Source organism: Mixophyes fleayi, chromosome 9 (assembly GCF_038048845.1).
Source record: "Mixophyes fleayi isolate aMixFle1 chromosome 9, aMixFle1.hap1, whole genome shotgun sequence".
Classification (NCBI taxonomy): Eukaryota; Metazoa; Chordata; class Amphibia; order Anura; family Limnodynastidae; genus Mixophyes; species Mixophyes fleayi.
In genome coordinates, this window is record NC_134410.1 from 125522784 (window position 1) to 125537664 (window position 14881).

The following is a 14881-nucleotide window of genomic DNA, read 5'->3' on the forward strand; positions in this document are numbered from 1 at the left end:
CTGCGTGTCAGTGTAGAGCGGTGCGTTCCAGGCCTCACTTCCGATGCGCACCCATCACGTGACTCCGCAGCTGCTAAAGTCGCCGTCGCCCCTTCCCCAGGAGCTGGCAGCATGGAGGAATATGTGCGGGAGCCATGGTAACGCGGAGGGGTGACGGAAAACCTTACCCCCCAACCCAACAACACCACCCCATGTGCTGGGAACACGACACCTGGCACTATATGTAAACACCCCAGTGCATGCTGGGAGACTGGCCACCTGAACAGCGCAAAGGGTGCTGGGAGATCCTGTATACCTAGTTATCGCAGAGGATTATGGGATATTCCTTATGTTATTGCTTTGTATTGTGGTAGAGCCATACAACACCCTTCTGGGAGCTTTGGGGGAGAATTGCCCTCCCCATGGTCCTGGGTAGAAGATGGACAGTTTAGGGGACAGGGTCTGGGTCCAGAACCAGGACTGCTGGGGCAAATAACATGGCCTAAATGAAGCCTCCAAGGACTGGGGTGAAGTATTACTATTAGAAAGTAGAAGTATGTCATAAAAGTGATGAGAGCGGTACAGCAGGTATAATACATATGCTCCCTTTGCCTAATCTACAGACCAGTGGTTACTCCTCTGCTGGGGATCCCTCCATTGCCAATGTGTACCTTGATAGTGGTTGTATTCCCCAGGCAGGTGGCATTATCATCATCATCATCAATTTATATAGCGCCACTGATTCCGCAGCACTGTACAGAGAACTCACATCAGTCCCTGCCCCATTGGAGCTTACAGCCTAAATTCCCTAATATAGACACAGACACAGAGAGGGAGACAGACTAGGGTCAATTTATTGATGGCAACCAATTAACCTACCAGTATGTTTTTGGAATGTGGGAGGAAACCCAGACAAACACAGGGAGAACATACAAACTCCACACAGATAAGGCCATGGTCAGGAATCAAACTCATGACCCCAGTGCTGTGAGGCAGGAGTGCTAACCACTAGGCCACTGTGCTGCCTTCATTATCTGGTTGGAACAGGGCTCCCACTTGTTGCCGCCATCCTGTCAGATAACGATTTTATGGTTGATAGTCACTGTTCTCTCACCAGGCTGCAGCTTGGTTTCAGGTGTGGGTATACCCTTTAAATTGCACGTAGCACATGCAGGCGGATAAGCACAGGGCTCGTTCAGATGATCAATCTCATGTTGCTTTTTAGATGAAAGAAAATGCAACAGAACTGTTTGGAAAATAAACACTGGAAAACTCAAGTACTCTGCACACCGACCAACATGTTTATGTCTCTTATATTTTTTACATTAAAAGCTGGAAAACCGGAAGACATGGGAGCAGTGCATGCTAATTGCTGGTCAGACCAATATAGAATAGATCATGTCCTTGCAGCAGTATTTGCGTGATTGTATCTGGAACTCCATGCATGAAAATGCTTAGAGTGCGCTCATCTGAATGAGCCTGTTTTAGGGTGCATCGTTCCATCCCACCATCTAGAGATTCAATAAACCCATACACTGCTAATTGTGCTGGGAGATTAAGCATATCTATATACCACTGAACATGTCAGGAGATTGCCTACATATGACTCCACAGTAAACTACACGCATGCAGTTAATGCAGCGCATTTCATATGCTAACATACAAAACAGAGCATATGATTACTGTAGCGTTACTATACATATGTTTAAGAGTTTATTACATGTAGGATTCTCTTTCTGCAGCCCCTGGAGGATTGTGGATGACTGTGGTGGAGCGTTTACAATGGGGATCATCGGTGGAGGAGTATTCCAAGCAGTTAAAGGGTTTAGAAATGCCCCAGTGGTGAGTATATTATACGGTATACTTACTACATGCAGCTTATGTGTTCGCTCGGGGGAGTGGGAAGATATATGTGTCTCTGTCGTCTATCCCACTCACATCCCAAATCCCTGACCACTTCCTTGTCACACTCCCTGGCACCCTCTTAGATGTTCCCGTGACTGACGCCTGACCTTCTCTCTCACTCCCACCTCTAAGACCTCCCTTCTTACCCCGCCTGACCAGACTCTCCCCCAACCGTCTGACTTTCCAGCGCTCTCTGAAAGCCCAAATCTTCACTATAGCCTATGCTACCCTCACCTGACACTCTTCCCAGTTACCCCTACATCCCTCTAGCTCCTTCTCAACCCTCTTGTCTCATGTCTGCGCCTTCTCGGTCAACCTCGTATGTCCTTGTTCTGTTACTTTGTATGTTTGTTTGTTTTTTTTGGGGTTATGACTTGTTATAAAGGAATTTTATGGCGCCTGATAAATGTATATTGCATAGGTGGCTTCTCTTACGTTGTCTCACCAGCCGCACCTCTGACTTCACCTATCACAAACGGGCGCTGTCAGTGTTGGCGTATATGGACACTTGGCTGCCTTCCAAGCAGCTAGGTCTGCATGCAACTTGTCCACCAATGTGGGTACCATAGAGTCCAGGTGACCAGATTAGCCAAAGCTGCTGGTACAGAGAGCAGTTGCCCAATGACCGCCTGCACTGCTAGATCACCGTCATTGGCTGACTGGATTCATGGCTGGCTGGCAGTCATGATCTCTCGCGATCAGATGTTGATTGGGATCGCTGGTAATTTTGTGCAAAGATTAGGGGCCCATTTAGAACTCGCTAGATTTTTGGACAATGAATTGCCTCCTAAATATCTCTGCCTGGAGTTTCTTACCATACTGAACCCACTGCATTCATTTTCTTAATCCACTATGGGTAATTTTTGAAGTTTTCTAGCACGTGAAGGGGCATATTTAATTAGCTTGGCCGTCCACGATTATGCGTCTGCTGCGCTTTACTCAAAGTAATAGGGTACCATGATACCACAGAATTTCCTTCGCAACCTTATGGGGACCTACTGTTGTATTATAGGTCATAATCCTTTATAAGTAGATATGTGACCCACTAAAAGAGCAGACTTACTGCAAGAGGCACTCCAGTCCACGCTTGATAATTCTCTAAGTTGGAATAAAAATATTAAGTGACTATTTACCATAAAATATACAACAATTTCTCAGACCTACAGACGGGTTGAACAATCTATTTCACCAATTTCTATATAATTTTCCTCTTGCCTATAACCGCTGACACTGGTTGTGCTCTATACATAAATGATACATACGCACTTGGCTGTATTCCGATCACCTCCGAGGGTCAGTGTTCTCTTTATTATTTAGGGAATCAGTCACCGCATGCGGGGAAGTCTGAGTGCTGTGAAGATCCGTGCGCCACAGATTGGAGGTGAGACTTGTTGTTACCGCCCCCTTCATGCGATTGTTTTGTCTCCAATACGCCCCTCGCACAGTTTTTCTGTTCCCGTCCAGGTAGCTTTGCGGTGTGGGGGGGCTTGTTCTCCACCATTGACTGTGGATTAGTAAGACTTCGCGGGAAGGAGGACCCTTGGAACTCTATTACAAGTGGAGCGCTCACGGGGGCTATTCTGGCATCACGCAGTAAGCAACCACTTAACCATTTCAGATATTTTAAGTTTCTGTACCTCTTTTCATGTCAGTCGTGAACAGAACATGGGACATCAGGATGAATGTACAACATTGAGTATACTCACAGCAGCGCCGTATTACACATAAGTCTAGTGACAGCTTCTCAACAGTACATCACTAGGTTGATAAAGACATAGGAGCAGAGAGTGGTTGAGGTGTGTTTGAGTAATGGATATTCTTTGGCTTGTCCATGTGCCCCCTGCTTTGTAGTGGGTGGGGACACAACAGCATCCAGACAATCAGATCCTGAGATGCTCACAGCAGCACAACGTTTTTATTACTTTACATGGAAGAGCTGACCTTGGATCTGTCCACCCGAGATAAAGTGAGGACAGATTAATTTCTAAGTGTCCTGATGTGAGGAGGGGAATGGAGGCAGCAGGAAGTCACAGACTGAGAGTTATATAGTGGAAGGAGCATGTTCCCCCAGCAGCACAGAGTATATCAGGAGATAAGGGATTAGTGTGTGAGGACAGGGCTGCATGTGACAGGGCAGTGACATGATGTGAGGAGGGGAATGGAGGCAGCAGGAAGTCACAGACTGAGAGTTATATAGTGGAAGGAGCAGGGTCCCCCAGCAGCACAGAGTATATCAGGAGATGAGTTATGTGTTAGTGAGGACAGGGCTGCATGTGACGGGGGCAGTGACATGATGTGAGGAGGGGAATGGAGGCAGCAGGAAGCCACAGACTGAGAGTTATATAGTGGAAGGAGCAGGGTCCTCCAGCAGCACAGAGTATATCAGTAGATGAGTGATGTGTTAGTGAGGACAGAGCTGCATGTTACAGGGGCAGTGACATGATGTGAGGAGGGGAATGGAGGCAGCAGGAAGTCACAGACTGAGAGTTATATAGTGGAAGGAGCAGTGTCCCCCAGCAGCACAGATTATATCAGGAGATGAGTGATGTGTTAGTGAGGACAGGGCTGCATGTGACAGGGCAGTGACATGATGTGAGGAGGGGAATGGAGGCAACAGGAAGCCACAGACTGAGAGTTATATAGTGGAAGGAGCAGGGCCCTCAGCAGCACAGAGTATATCAGGAGATGAGTGATGTGTTAGTGAGGACAGGGCTGCATGTGACAGGGCAGTGACATGATGTGAGGAGGGGAATGGAGGCAACAGGAAGCCACAGACTGAGAGTTATATAGTGGAAGGAGCAGGGTCCTCCAGCAGCACAGAGTATATCAGGAGATGAGTGATGTGTTAGTGAGGACAGGGCTGCATGTGAAAGGTGCAGTGACATGATGTGAGGAGGGGAATGGAGGCAACAGGCAGACACAGACTGAGAGTTATATAATGGAAGGAGCAGGGTCCTCCAGCAGCACAGAGTAGTGGTACGAGACTACTATCGTACTGATGCAGGGAGATTGTGGTATGAAATGCCCCTCTATATGGAACAGTCTTTATACATTCATCTTGTTTTTTTTATGTATTTGTCTACGACCCATCTGTCTCACTAGTATAAAGGATAACAATGTTTACTTGTGCTTCGTTTTAGTCTGCGATTGTTCTGGTGAATTGAGCAATAAGCGATGTTTCTTTCTTTCCTCAGGCGGACCTCTGGCCATGGTGGGCTCAGCGTTAATGGGGGGCGTTTTATTGGCTCTCATAGAGGGGGTTGGAATCCTCCTTACTCGCTACACGGCGCAACAGTTTCAAAACCGTGAGTTTGCTTTAAAGATAACATATACTGGAAACATCCTTGCTGTAGTGTAGTGTGAGCTGCCCCATGTCTCTTCTAGAGAATCATAATAACGGTCGCTAAGACTTATTTATGTAATGCGTACATATTTGTCCTCTTGCCACATTTTTAGTTGTATATTTGTTAGTATTTTGTTTCTTTTCTGACCTGTAGAACTTTTGGGGGAAACGGGAGCGTCATGTGCTCCGTATTGTCACAGCCTAACATTTCTATGTAAAAATAAAGTCTAATTTAAAGGGCCCCGTACAATAGAGACAGCCAATAACATCCAATATCCAGTCTATCCGTTCTCTAGGATATAGTGACGTCACTGAGGCACGAGGCACACAAGGCGGGTTCCTAACATGGTGTATCCTTCACATGTTATTACTGATCTGTTTTCCAGCTAACCCATTTGGAGAGGAGCCGAGCAACGTACCTCAATGATACAGACATCATGTTCCGCTCCTGTTCAGGCCGGGTCAACAAAACCTCTGCTACAGGCGTAAGAGGACTACGGGGTGGGCTGAATCTTCCTGTACTTCTGTATTAGAAATAAACAGTGTTGATTGTAAAACATTTTGTTCCTATTGTGTGTGCGCCAACTGAACGGTGTAGGAACTCCTCAAGCATTAGAAGTGAAGACATCCAAACACATCAACATTAGATATTAGTTTAACCTTCGTCTTGGCTCAAGTAGATAGGACACATGGATGGTATCAGCCTGCTGTACCCGTCAACAGGATGTCCCATAACATTACCTAGTACACCGAGGGGGAGAACTTGTCAGCATTCATAATAATGGATCCATGAGTCTGAGAAATGACGTAAGAGGTATAAACATCGATTTACATTGATTTAAACCTGAATGTTACAAAACATTGCACAAGGAAGAGGACACAGATAAGGAAATGTTGTAAATGACAAGAATGAACAAATCAGGTTAGTCTAGAGCATCAGCTCTTGTGTCTAGTCTTTAACTACTAACATTTTACAACTGGAAAGTACAAATTGTGTCCCAATATAATTATAGGGAGGAGGATCTGAGCGCCCAAAGAATTACGTTTGTGGGGAGGAAAAGGCTGTGTGCCTACCCATAAAATGGTGTTCGCCCCCCTGAATTGACCCTCTATACCCCTCCTAGCTTTTTTAAATAATACTGACCTGTAAAATGAAATATACTTCAGTGGAGAACTAGGCGTGCTTGTGTTTATTCTGCTCTTATCACGGAATAACCTCACTCCATCCAGCTCCTCCCATCGCGCAGCATTCCGCTGCCGAGGAGGCCGCCATATTGGCCATAAAGTCTATACAGCTGTGTTATTGTATGTTTTATATATGACCCTTTGTGCATCTGTTTACCAGAGAGTACAGACTTTGTGTGTGTGGCATCTGTAGGTGCTGGGTATTGACGGTTTTAGTTAGTCAGACACCGTTTTATTCTTTTATTTATTTAACTTTTTATTTATATATTTCATCAGTTTCTTGTCCATTGGTTATTAGGAACCAATCCCAGTGAATGTCAGTCTGTACCACAGAGCGGTGCCTGGTTACCCCACCTCGCACTCTCCCTGTAGAGGCGGCTAAGGATCACGGCACTAAGTCACTCTGTGATCCCAAAGCATCACACAGACAGAAAGAGAAAATGTCCGATTGTCCACAGGAAAATGTTTAGAGGTTTCAGTATTGCGGGTGGATCTGAAAGAAGAAAGCGGAGAACGCTGTGTGTGTGCGAGGAAAAGTGGATTTCAATGCAACATTTACATTTGCCATAACAAGATTAACATGTCCTGGATTGAACACAGAAAAACGTATAACATTATATACATATATATTTATATTTTTTGGGGTGTACACTGAATTCCTCAATGTGCAGCGATATTCAAAAATAACAAAGAGGGCAGCAATGCAATATTCCGGGGGATTTGATACATATATTCTGGAACTGTCATATACAGTCGTTCTGGGTACAAATCTTCCAGTTAGCCAATAAGGTTACTAGACAAAATCTTTCTCCTACCCCGCAGGTGGCGTTACTGCAACATTACCCCCTCCCAGTTTCCATCATATGCTAAATATGTCTTTAGTCATATTCTGATTGCCACAAGAGCCTCCTTAGCTCAAGGTTGAAAATCACCACAGATACCCTCGATATCTAAAGTAGTGGCCAAGGTGCAATTCAGCTTTGAAATGGAGACAGAGGGGATGCCCTACTCCACTGCCACCTCGTCCCCGATAATGAAGTGGTTCAGCTGGCATGTGTATGTTACGGACGGAGAGGGAGCGCGTCCAAAACGAATAGACTCTGATTTACTACCTGCATCTCCCACACTTAGCGAAGTTCCCCAATGTTCCTATTAGTAGTCCCCTGGTGACCATTCGACTAGTGTAACTTTCACGAATTGGAAGAGAACCTATTGGGTTCCCCCCCTCATGTGTTCAATGTGGTTTAACAGCAGAATTGTTTAAGGTGTTCCTCCCCACTATGTACCCCTTCAATCCTTCTCTTTTTTATTTTTGTGTCCTTTCCTTACCCCCCATCCCTCTCTACTTTCTGTACCCCATAATTTCTGAAAAATTAATAAAAATACTATTGAAGTTAAAAAAATAACAAAGAGCATCTTCATAGTAAAGTTGATATAAAAAAAAAAAAAAAAAGTGATCTTTTTAATCCAAAGTTTTCAACGTTATGAGGGCGAGTGCTGAACAGTTCCTGGTCTGTATTTTAAAAAATTAACACGTGTACGCTGCAGAAATAACTACAGAAGCAGCGTGGTGCGTGGAAGTGTGTATGCAGGACAGTGTCACTCTGTCTTTTGGGCTGTTTAGAGAATATAAAAGCAAGTCCCCATTAGCAGTGGGGTCACGTGTCGCTCTCACCTTGGTGGTCTTTATGCGCCCCCCCTGGAAGCAGATCCAGCCGGAGTTATCGGGAAGGGTCTGACACTCCTCTTCCTGCAGACAGGGCTCCATGTCACACCACCACTTCCCCATCACAATAGAAGCTGTCAATGAGCACAGTGCTGTTATACAAGACCGGACGCGTTCCCACTGCTGTAGTATAGTCTACAACAGATTTGCTGGACATGCTGGGACTTGTGGTTACACAACAGCAGGAGCGCTACATCTGTATCAAGCTGAGAGTTTTCCGGCGGGTTTGAAAAGTGGAGATGTTGCCTGTAGCAACCAATCAGATTCTAGCAATCATCTTGTAGAATGTACTAAATAAATGTTAGCTAGAATCTGATTGGTTTTTCAAACTCGCCGGAAAACTCTCAGCTTGATACATTTACCCCGGGTCTGGAAAGACTTTCACTGTTAAGACCGTGAGCGTGTTAAATGAATTGACAGGGAACAACCAGTCGCTCATGATTTGCAGATAGCAAGTACCTGGTGCAGCATTGTTTAATTCAGATTTTAGTTTGGCTTGTTCAACAGGTATCCTAGCTATAATGAGGAATTCTCTTGGGGGTGGCACATACATAAATAGCAGATCACCTCGTTTGGCATACATGTAACGAAGGCGGGTGATTAGCCAGTGACCTCACAGACAAGAAAAACACAGCCTGGCCAGGTATTTTGGCCAGGCTGCTAAAAATAAAACAAATCTGATTCCAAGCAAGCATAAAAAAAAAAACTACTAAATTGTTCACTGCTTGGAAAGCGAAGGAAGCTTTATGGCGTTTTTCAGGACAATTACGCCACTAGGTGGCATTGTTTCATTGGAAACTACGGATCATAACCCACTCTGGAAGACATAAGATATTGCAACTACACTCATTCTAAGAAATAAAATATTACAGTTCCCTGGTTCTCTGAGCAGCAAGACATACCCGTGTTTTGTGAAGATTTAGAAAAACGATACATTGATTAACTTGCCTGTACTGTGATAAATGTTACCCATAGTTTGTATAGGAGGGGGCAGTATATGTTCCTATCCAGTCCCCACTGTGTTTTTAATCTAACAGATGTTGCAATTTTGGCGTCAGTATTTTTTATTAAGCACCACCACCCCCTCCATCCCCAGGTAGATATGGAACTCACCGTCCACACAAGAGGGTTTGTCCCTCGTTGTTCCGGCTACTTTCCCGGGGAGACAGGAACACTGGACAGTCTGGGAACGTTCCTCGATACGGTTCCTGTTACAGCATCGATGAGCGGAGACCACGCGACAGGTTCCCCCGGCTGCAGAAAGATGTAACTTTTTATTATTTGAAACCCTGAGAGCTGCATAATCTGATGTTGCCGACTAGAGAGGAGGTCATCCGATGTGGGTAATATGTCTGAGCCTTCAGAACTGGGCCAGGAGAAGAGGTGACAGTGTGGTAGGAAGAGCCCAGGGTACAGTCGGCCTCTATGTGAATAACGTTTAAGAGGTTATGAAGCAATAAATATCTTGGTCATTTGATGTCCATAATCCACTCCAAAAGGAGAATAGTCTTCTGGGTAATGCCACTTACATGAGTCAATACTCCACCCAGGCTGTTTCTACACTTGCTGGCTGCATGCCCTATCCTGCACTGAGGAGGACCGACGAGGCTGAAACAGGCTCTCTAGGTAGAGATTCTGGGGGTCACTAACGAACCACAAAAGTGTAAAAACTGCATTGCTCGTGTGATGTCAATATCTCACGTTATACCTTGCTTAGTGTGGATTAGGACTACGAGTACATCTAATTTTGGAGCGGAGTACTCATTTTGTGGGATGGAATTATTTAGTACAGGTAGTGGACAAAAAAAAATTGGAAACGCCAATGTAAAGTCACTTAATAAGGCATTGGGTCATGAAATGCATGTTCAGTCTACCAATGTCTTGGATTGTGCATGAGGGGTGTAGGAAGGACCATTCTTCCAAAAGAAAGCAACTCAACTAACGGTTAGTTGGAAAACGCTGTGTCAGGAGCCGTTACAGGACATCCCATAAATGCTCGTCGTGAACTATAGATAATATCAGTGTCATGCTGCCCACTTTTAAAACTTATTTATTTTGAATAGTGCAGTTTTCGGGGTCTGCTCTAATTACAGGTGGTGACTGCACCTGAGAAAACTCTTCTTGCAAACTGGCATCATTTAAAGTATTGGCATTCGACTGAGGCACCTAAAGCGGCACCCCTGAAAAATTGTCTGTAGGCTGGACTTTGAGCATTCGCCAACCTGCGCAACTTGGTGCAGAAGGCTTTTGCGGAGGTGTTTCCAGAGGCCGTGAAGTAAAATGCACCTTTGACAACTCAGCGCACTTGCACACATAAAAAAGGTGCAGCGGGTCTTCAAATTTTTTTGGTTCATTAACGGCCATATCCGTGTCAGCACAAGCCTGTATCACGCCCTATAAACCATGTGGGTAGGGCTTTGACTCAGAGGGCTGTCATGTAAATGGTGTTACCCTCTGTTTTCCATAGCTCTCTCGAAAATTCTCATCTGTCCTTTTATTTCCATGCCGGGGATAAATGTATCAAGCTGCGAGTTTTCGGAGGGTTTGAAAAGTGGAGATGTTGCATATAGCAACCAATCAGATTCTAGCTGTCATTTTGTAGAATGTGCTACACAAATGATAGCTAGCATCCGATTGGTTGCTATAGGCAACATCTCCACTTTTTAAACACACCGGAATCTCACCGCTTTATTCATTTACCCTCTGGACTTTTTCTACCTTAAGAAGTTTTGATTTTTGTTTTTAAAATGATCGATTTTTGTTTTTATGCTGGTAGGATTACACAGGAAACAAAGTCTATTGAGATGAAATTTGCACAAATCTGGACTCCAGCCCTCGTAGCCTTATTAAACCTGTTTATATAGAGTCTAAAATCTCCTTGATTAATACCTCTTAGTCTGGATTGTTCACTTAAGTTAATAAATTGTACAAAAAGAGATGCATGACTCTCTCTCTTGCACATTTCTCCTGTCTTATGCCTCTTTTTCAGACAAATCTCCTGTCTCTTTCTCACTTGCACCCATCTCCTATCTCTTGGCTATCTCATTTGTGTGTATGTATGTATGTATGTATATATATATATATATATATATATATATATATATATATATATATATGTGTATGTATTTGTGTGTATGTATATATATATATGTATGTATGTATTTGTGTGAGAAGTCATCAGAAGAAAGGTGAGAGGTGTGAGATAATAATAGACATGAGATGAACGGAATGCGCTACTATCCCTCTCTCATACCTCTCCTATCCCTCCTCTCACCTCTCTGCTATCCCTCTCATCTCTCTGCCATCCCTCTCTCACCTCTCCTATCCCTCTCTCACCTCTCTGCTATTCCTCTGCCACCCCTCTCATCTCTCTGCCATCCCTCTCGCACCTCTCCTATCCCTCTCTCACCTCTCTGCCACCCCTCTCATCCCTCTGCCATCCCTTTCTCACCGCTCCTATCCCTCTCACCTCTCTGCTATCCCTCTTTCACCTCTCTGCCATCCCTCACTCACCTCTGCTATCCCTCTCACCTCTCTGCCATCCCTCTCTCACCTCTCTGCCATCCCTCTCTCACCTCTCTGCCACCCCTCATCCCTCTCTCACCTCTCTGCCACCCCTCTCATCTCTCTGCCATCCCTCTAACACCTCTGCCACCCCTCTCATCTCTCTGCCATCCCTCTCACCTCTCCTATCCCTCTCTCACCTCTCTGCCATCCCTTTCTCACCTCTCCTATCCCTCTCACCTCTCTGCTATCCCTTTCACCTCTCTGCCATCCCTCTTTCACCTCTCTGCCATCCCTCTCTCACCTCTCTGCCATCCCTCTCTCACCTCTCTGCCATCCCTCTCATCTCTCTGCCATCCCTCTCTCACCTCTCTGCCACCCCTCTCTCACCTCTGCCATCCCTCTCTCACCTCTCCTCTCCCTCTCTCACCTCTCTGCCATCCCTCTCTCACCTCTCTGCCATCCCTCTCACCTCTGCTATCCCTCTCTCACCTCTCTGCTATCTCTTCTTTCTCTGCTGTATCTCTCACCTCTCTGCTATCCCTCTTTCACCTTTCTGCTACCCCTCTCACCTCTCTGCTATCCCTACTATCCCTCTCTCCTCTCTGCCATCCCTTTCTCACCTCTCTGCTATCCCTCTCTCACCTCTCTGCTACCCCACTCTTACCTCTCTGCTATTCCTCTCTCACCTCTCTGCTATCTCTTCTTTCTCTGCTGTATGTCTCTCTCACCTCTCTGATATCTCTACTATCCCTCCCATCCCTCTCTCACCTATCTGCTATCTCTGCTATCCCTCTCTCATCTCTCTGCTATCTCTTCCTTCTCTGCTGTGTGCCTCTCTCACCTCTCTGCTATCTCTCGCTCTTGTTTCTCTCCCACACCCTCTCCATCTATCTCCCCCACATTTCTGGTAGTCTCTGCTGCGGCCCTGTTCCTCTCTTGCTAGCAGATGGCATATGCACATCCGGTCCTGAATTCTTAGGAAGCTGTGCCAGGATCTGGAAACATTTTTGGAAGGATAACTGTAACGTTTTTTTCCCCCTGGCAATGGTCAGGGCAGCAAGGCATGTAATGGGCATTTGCAGTAAAGTAAGGCAGTGTGAGCGGGGAAACAATGTATTCAGAAGAAAGTGTGGTTTGGAAGAAGCATTTACTAAGGAATGGTATAAAATTGTAGTTGCATGGAGGGGGGTGAAGAAAAATATAACCTTTATTGGAGCAAGACAATGGTAGGTAGGGTGTAGATGGGGAATATTAATAACAACTTACAGATGACTGGAAGCTGGTTGCTGTCTGTGGAGTACTGATAGTGCGGAGGCCACAGTGGAAAGAGATCTGGCATCTGAACGTGATGCTTAGGGTAGGAAGCTGTAACTCCTAACCAAAAACAGGACATGGTGAGGAAAATACCGGGGCTGTTGGTAGAGAGAGAGGATAGGTTAGAGGCTGCAAATGAGAGCTAGGGGAATACACATTAGAGAGTTACAGGCTACATGGTTCCTGAGGAGAGACAGGAGGGATAATGTCAGCTAAATGGTTTAGGTAGAAAGAGTTGGAATGGATAATACAAGCTAGATGGTTCCTGGTGGAGAGCAACGGGAAGGAAATTATAGACTATATAGATCCCGATGCAGAGAGACAGGAAGGAGAATATAGACTGGATGGTTCCTTGTAGAGAGAAACACGAGGAGTCTATAGACTTGATGATTCATGGTAGATAGCTAGAAAAGTGTCACGGTGCTGGAAGCTCCCAGGAAAGAACCACTTGGCTGGGATAGCTATCTGAGACACGTCCGCTCAAGCCACTCATTCCTGAGAGCACTGGTAGTGAGCTACAAACTGAAGTCCATGGATTGTAGACGGTGGAATAGCGATGAACGAAGCTAAAGTCAAGGGATTGAAAAAGGTATGGTAGATGAAACCAAATCGAAGGTTTGGAGAATGTAGAGTCGGGATGTACAGTCAAATAAAACAAGCCTTTTTCAAGGCACAAGCAGAGAAATCCAAAGCAAAACTTTGCTCCTACAAAAGTTTGCTAGAACTGATGAACTCTATAAAGGCTACAAACAGGTGAGCTGAATTGTTCGATTGACTTGACCTTATCACTGAAGGACTAATTGCTAAGAACAGCAATCTAGCTAGTCAACTCACCTGGATTTCTGCACAGCTTTCCCTACTCTGCAGACTGCTGATTACAGGAATGAAAAATGATGTCTGTAGCTATCATTGTGAATAGCTATCTGATGGCTGTCAACTGGAGCTACATTTTCCTCAAAACAAGAAGGAAAATATAGGCTACATGGTTCCTGGTTGAAAGAGGTAGAAAGGAGAATACTTCTAGATGGCTTCTTGTAGATAAATGAGAGGTAAAGTACAGGCTAGATGGTTCCTGGTAGCGATAGAGCAAAGAGACCACCAGAATACACGGTAGATGGTTTCTTGGAGCGAGACGGAGGGAGAATACAGGCTTATGGTTTCTGGTAGAGAGATGAGAAAGAGACTAGAGACTAGACGATTCCTGGTAGAAAGAGGAAGGAAATTAATGGCTAGATTGTCCCTGGGAGAGAGAGAGACAGGAGTGAGAATACAGACTAGGTGGTAAATAAATGGACGAGAGAGATGAGAAAGAGAGAACAAGCTAGATGATTCCTGGTAGAAAGACAGTAATATAGACTAGATGGTTCCTTGGAGAGAGAGACAGGAGGGAGAATGCAAGTTAGATGGTTTCTGGGATAGAGACAGTAGGCACGGTTTGTTTAATTAGATCTACTAGTCCCACCCGGCAGAGGAGACCGATTCAGATCTCTTTTTATTTTCCCTTAACCTCTGTCCATTTTCTCAATAGAAGAATCCAATTCCGTACACAGAAGTCTTGATTTGTTGGATGAATGAATTTCTACCAGCATCCAGTTGTAAGCAGGCGAGTATATGACTAGGTGTGAATGATCCGATACACGTTCCCAGCTGTGCACCTTCCTGTGGCTACTCGTATACAATATGTGAAAAGACTCGGGAGTAGATTCTTCTACTGAGGAGTCATTTTTAACAGCACGTCTACACTGAATGCCGTATACAATGATCAAGGGACAGATGCAATCCAAAATACAGTTCCTATCCCCAAGATCGGGCAACAGGCCATCTGAACAGGAATAGTCCATCGAAATAAACTTGTTCAAGAGCATGTTTGCCATTTTTAATGGTTATTTCTAAATGTCCAATCAGAGATCTAGCATTTTCAA

General features: G+C 45.0%; 2 protein-coding genes across 7 annotated transcripts in view; one reads left to right on the forward strand and one right to left on the reverse strand.

Annotated features, from left to right (window-relative positions):
* The first annotated feature begins 27 nt into the window (after positions 1 to 27).
* TIMM17B (translocase of inner mitochondrial membrane 17B) lies at positions 28 to 5784 on the forward strand. Of its 3 annotated transcripts, none has more exons than XM_075185603.1 (6): positions 28 to 137; positions 1722 to 1821; positions 3202 to 3265; positions 3349 to 3477; positions 5079 to 5189; positions 5614 to 5784. In XM_075185603.1, the coding sequence occupies exons 1-6, from the start codon at positions 112 to 114 to the stop codon at positions 5652 to 5654; spliced, it is 471 nt and encodes a 156-aa protein (XP_075041704.1). In that variant the 5' UTR covers positions 28 to 111; the 3' UTR covers positions 5655 to 5784. The 3 variants fall into 3 exon arrangements, with proteins under 3 accessions (XP_075041704.1, XP_075041705.1, XP_075041706.1); XM_075185604.1 differs by lacking the exon at positions 28 to 137 and adding an exon at positions 248 to 506; XM_075185605.1 differs by lacking the exon at positions 28 to 137 and adding an exon at positions 549 to 567.
* Positions 5785 to 6400: 616 nt separating this feature from the next.
* Positions 6401 to 14881, reverse strand: part of LOC142101262 (chemokine-like protein TAFA-1) — a 29709-nt gene continuing 21228 nt past the window's right edge. The window contains exons 2-5 of one of the 4 annotated variants that reach the window (XM_075185598.1): positions 12912 to 13057; positions 9252 to 9392; positions 8088 to 8212; positions 6568 to 6905 (exon numbers count right to left, since the gene is read on the reverse strand). In XM_075185598.1, the coding sequence (XP_075041699.1) occupies positions 6888 to 6905; positions 8088 to 8212; positions 9252 to 9392; positions 12912 to 13057 (430 nt within the window). In that variant the 3' untranslated portion in view covers positions 6568 to 6887. Of the gene's footprint in view, positions 6906 to 8087; positions 8213 to 9251; positions 9393 to 12911; positions 13058 to 14881 lie in introns of all 4 variants that reach the window. The other 3 variants (XM_075185599.1, XM_075185600.1, XM_075185602.1) reach the window with 3 other exon arrangements.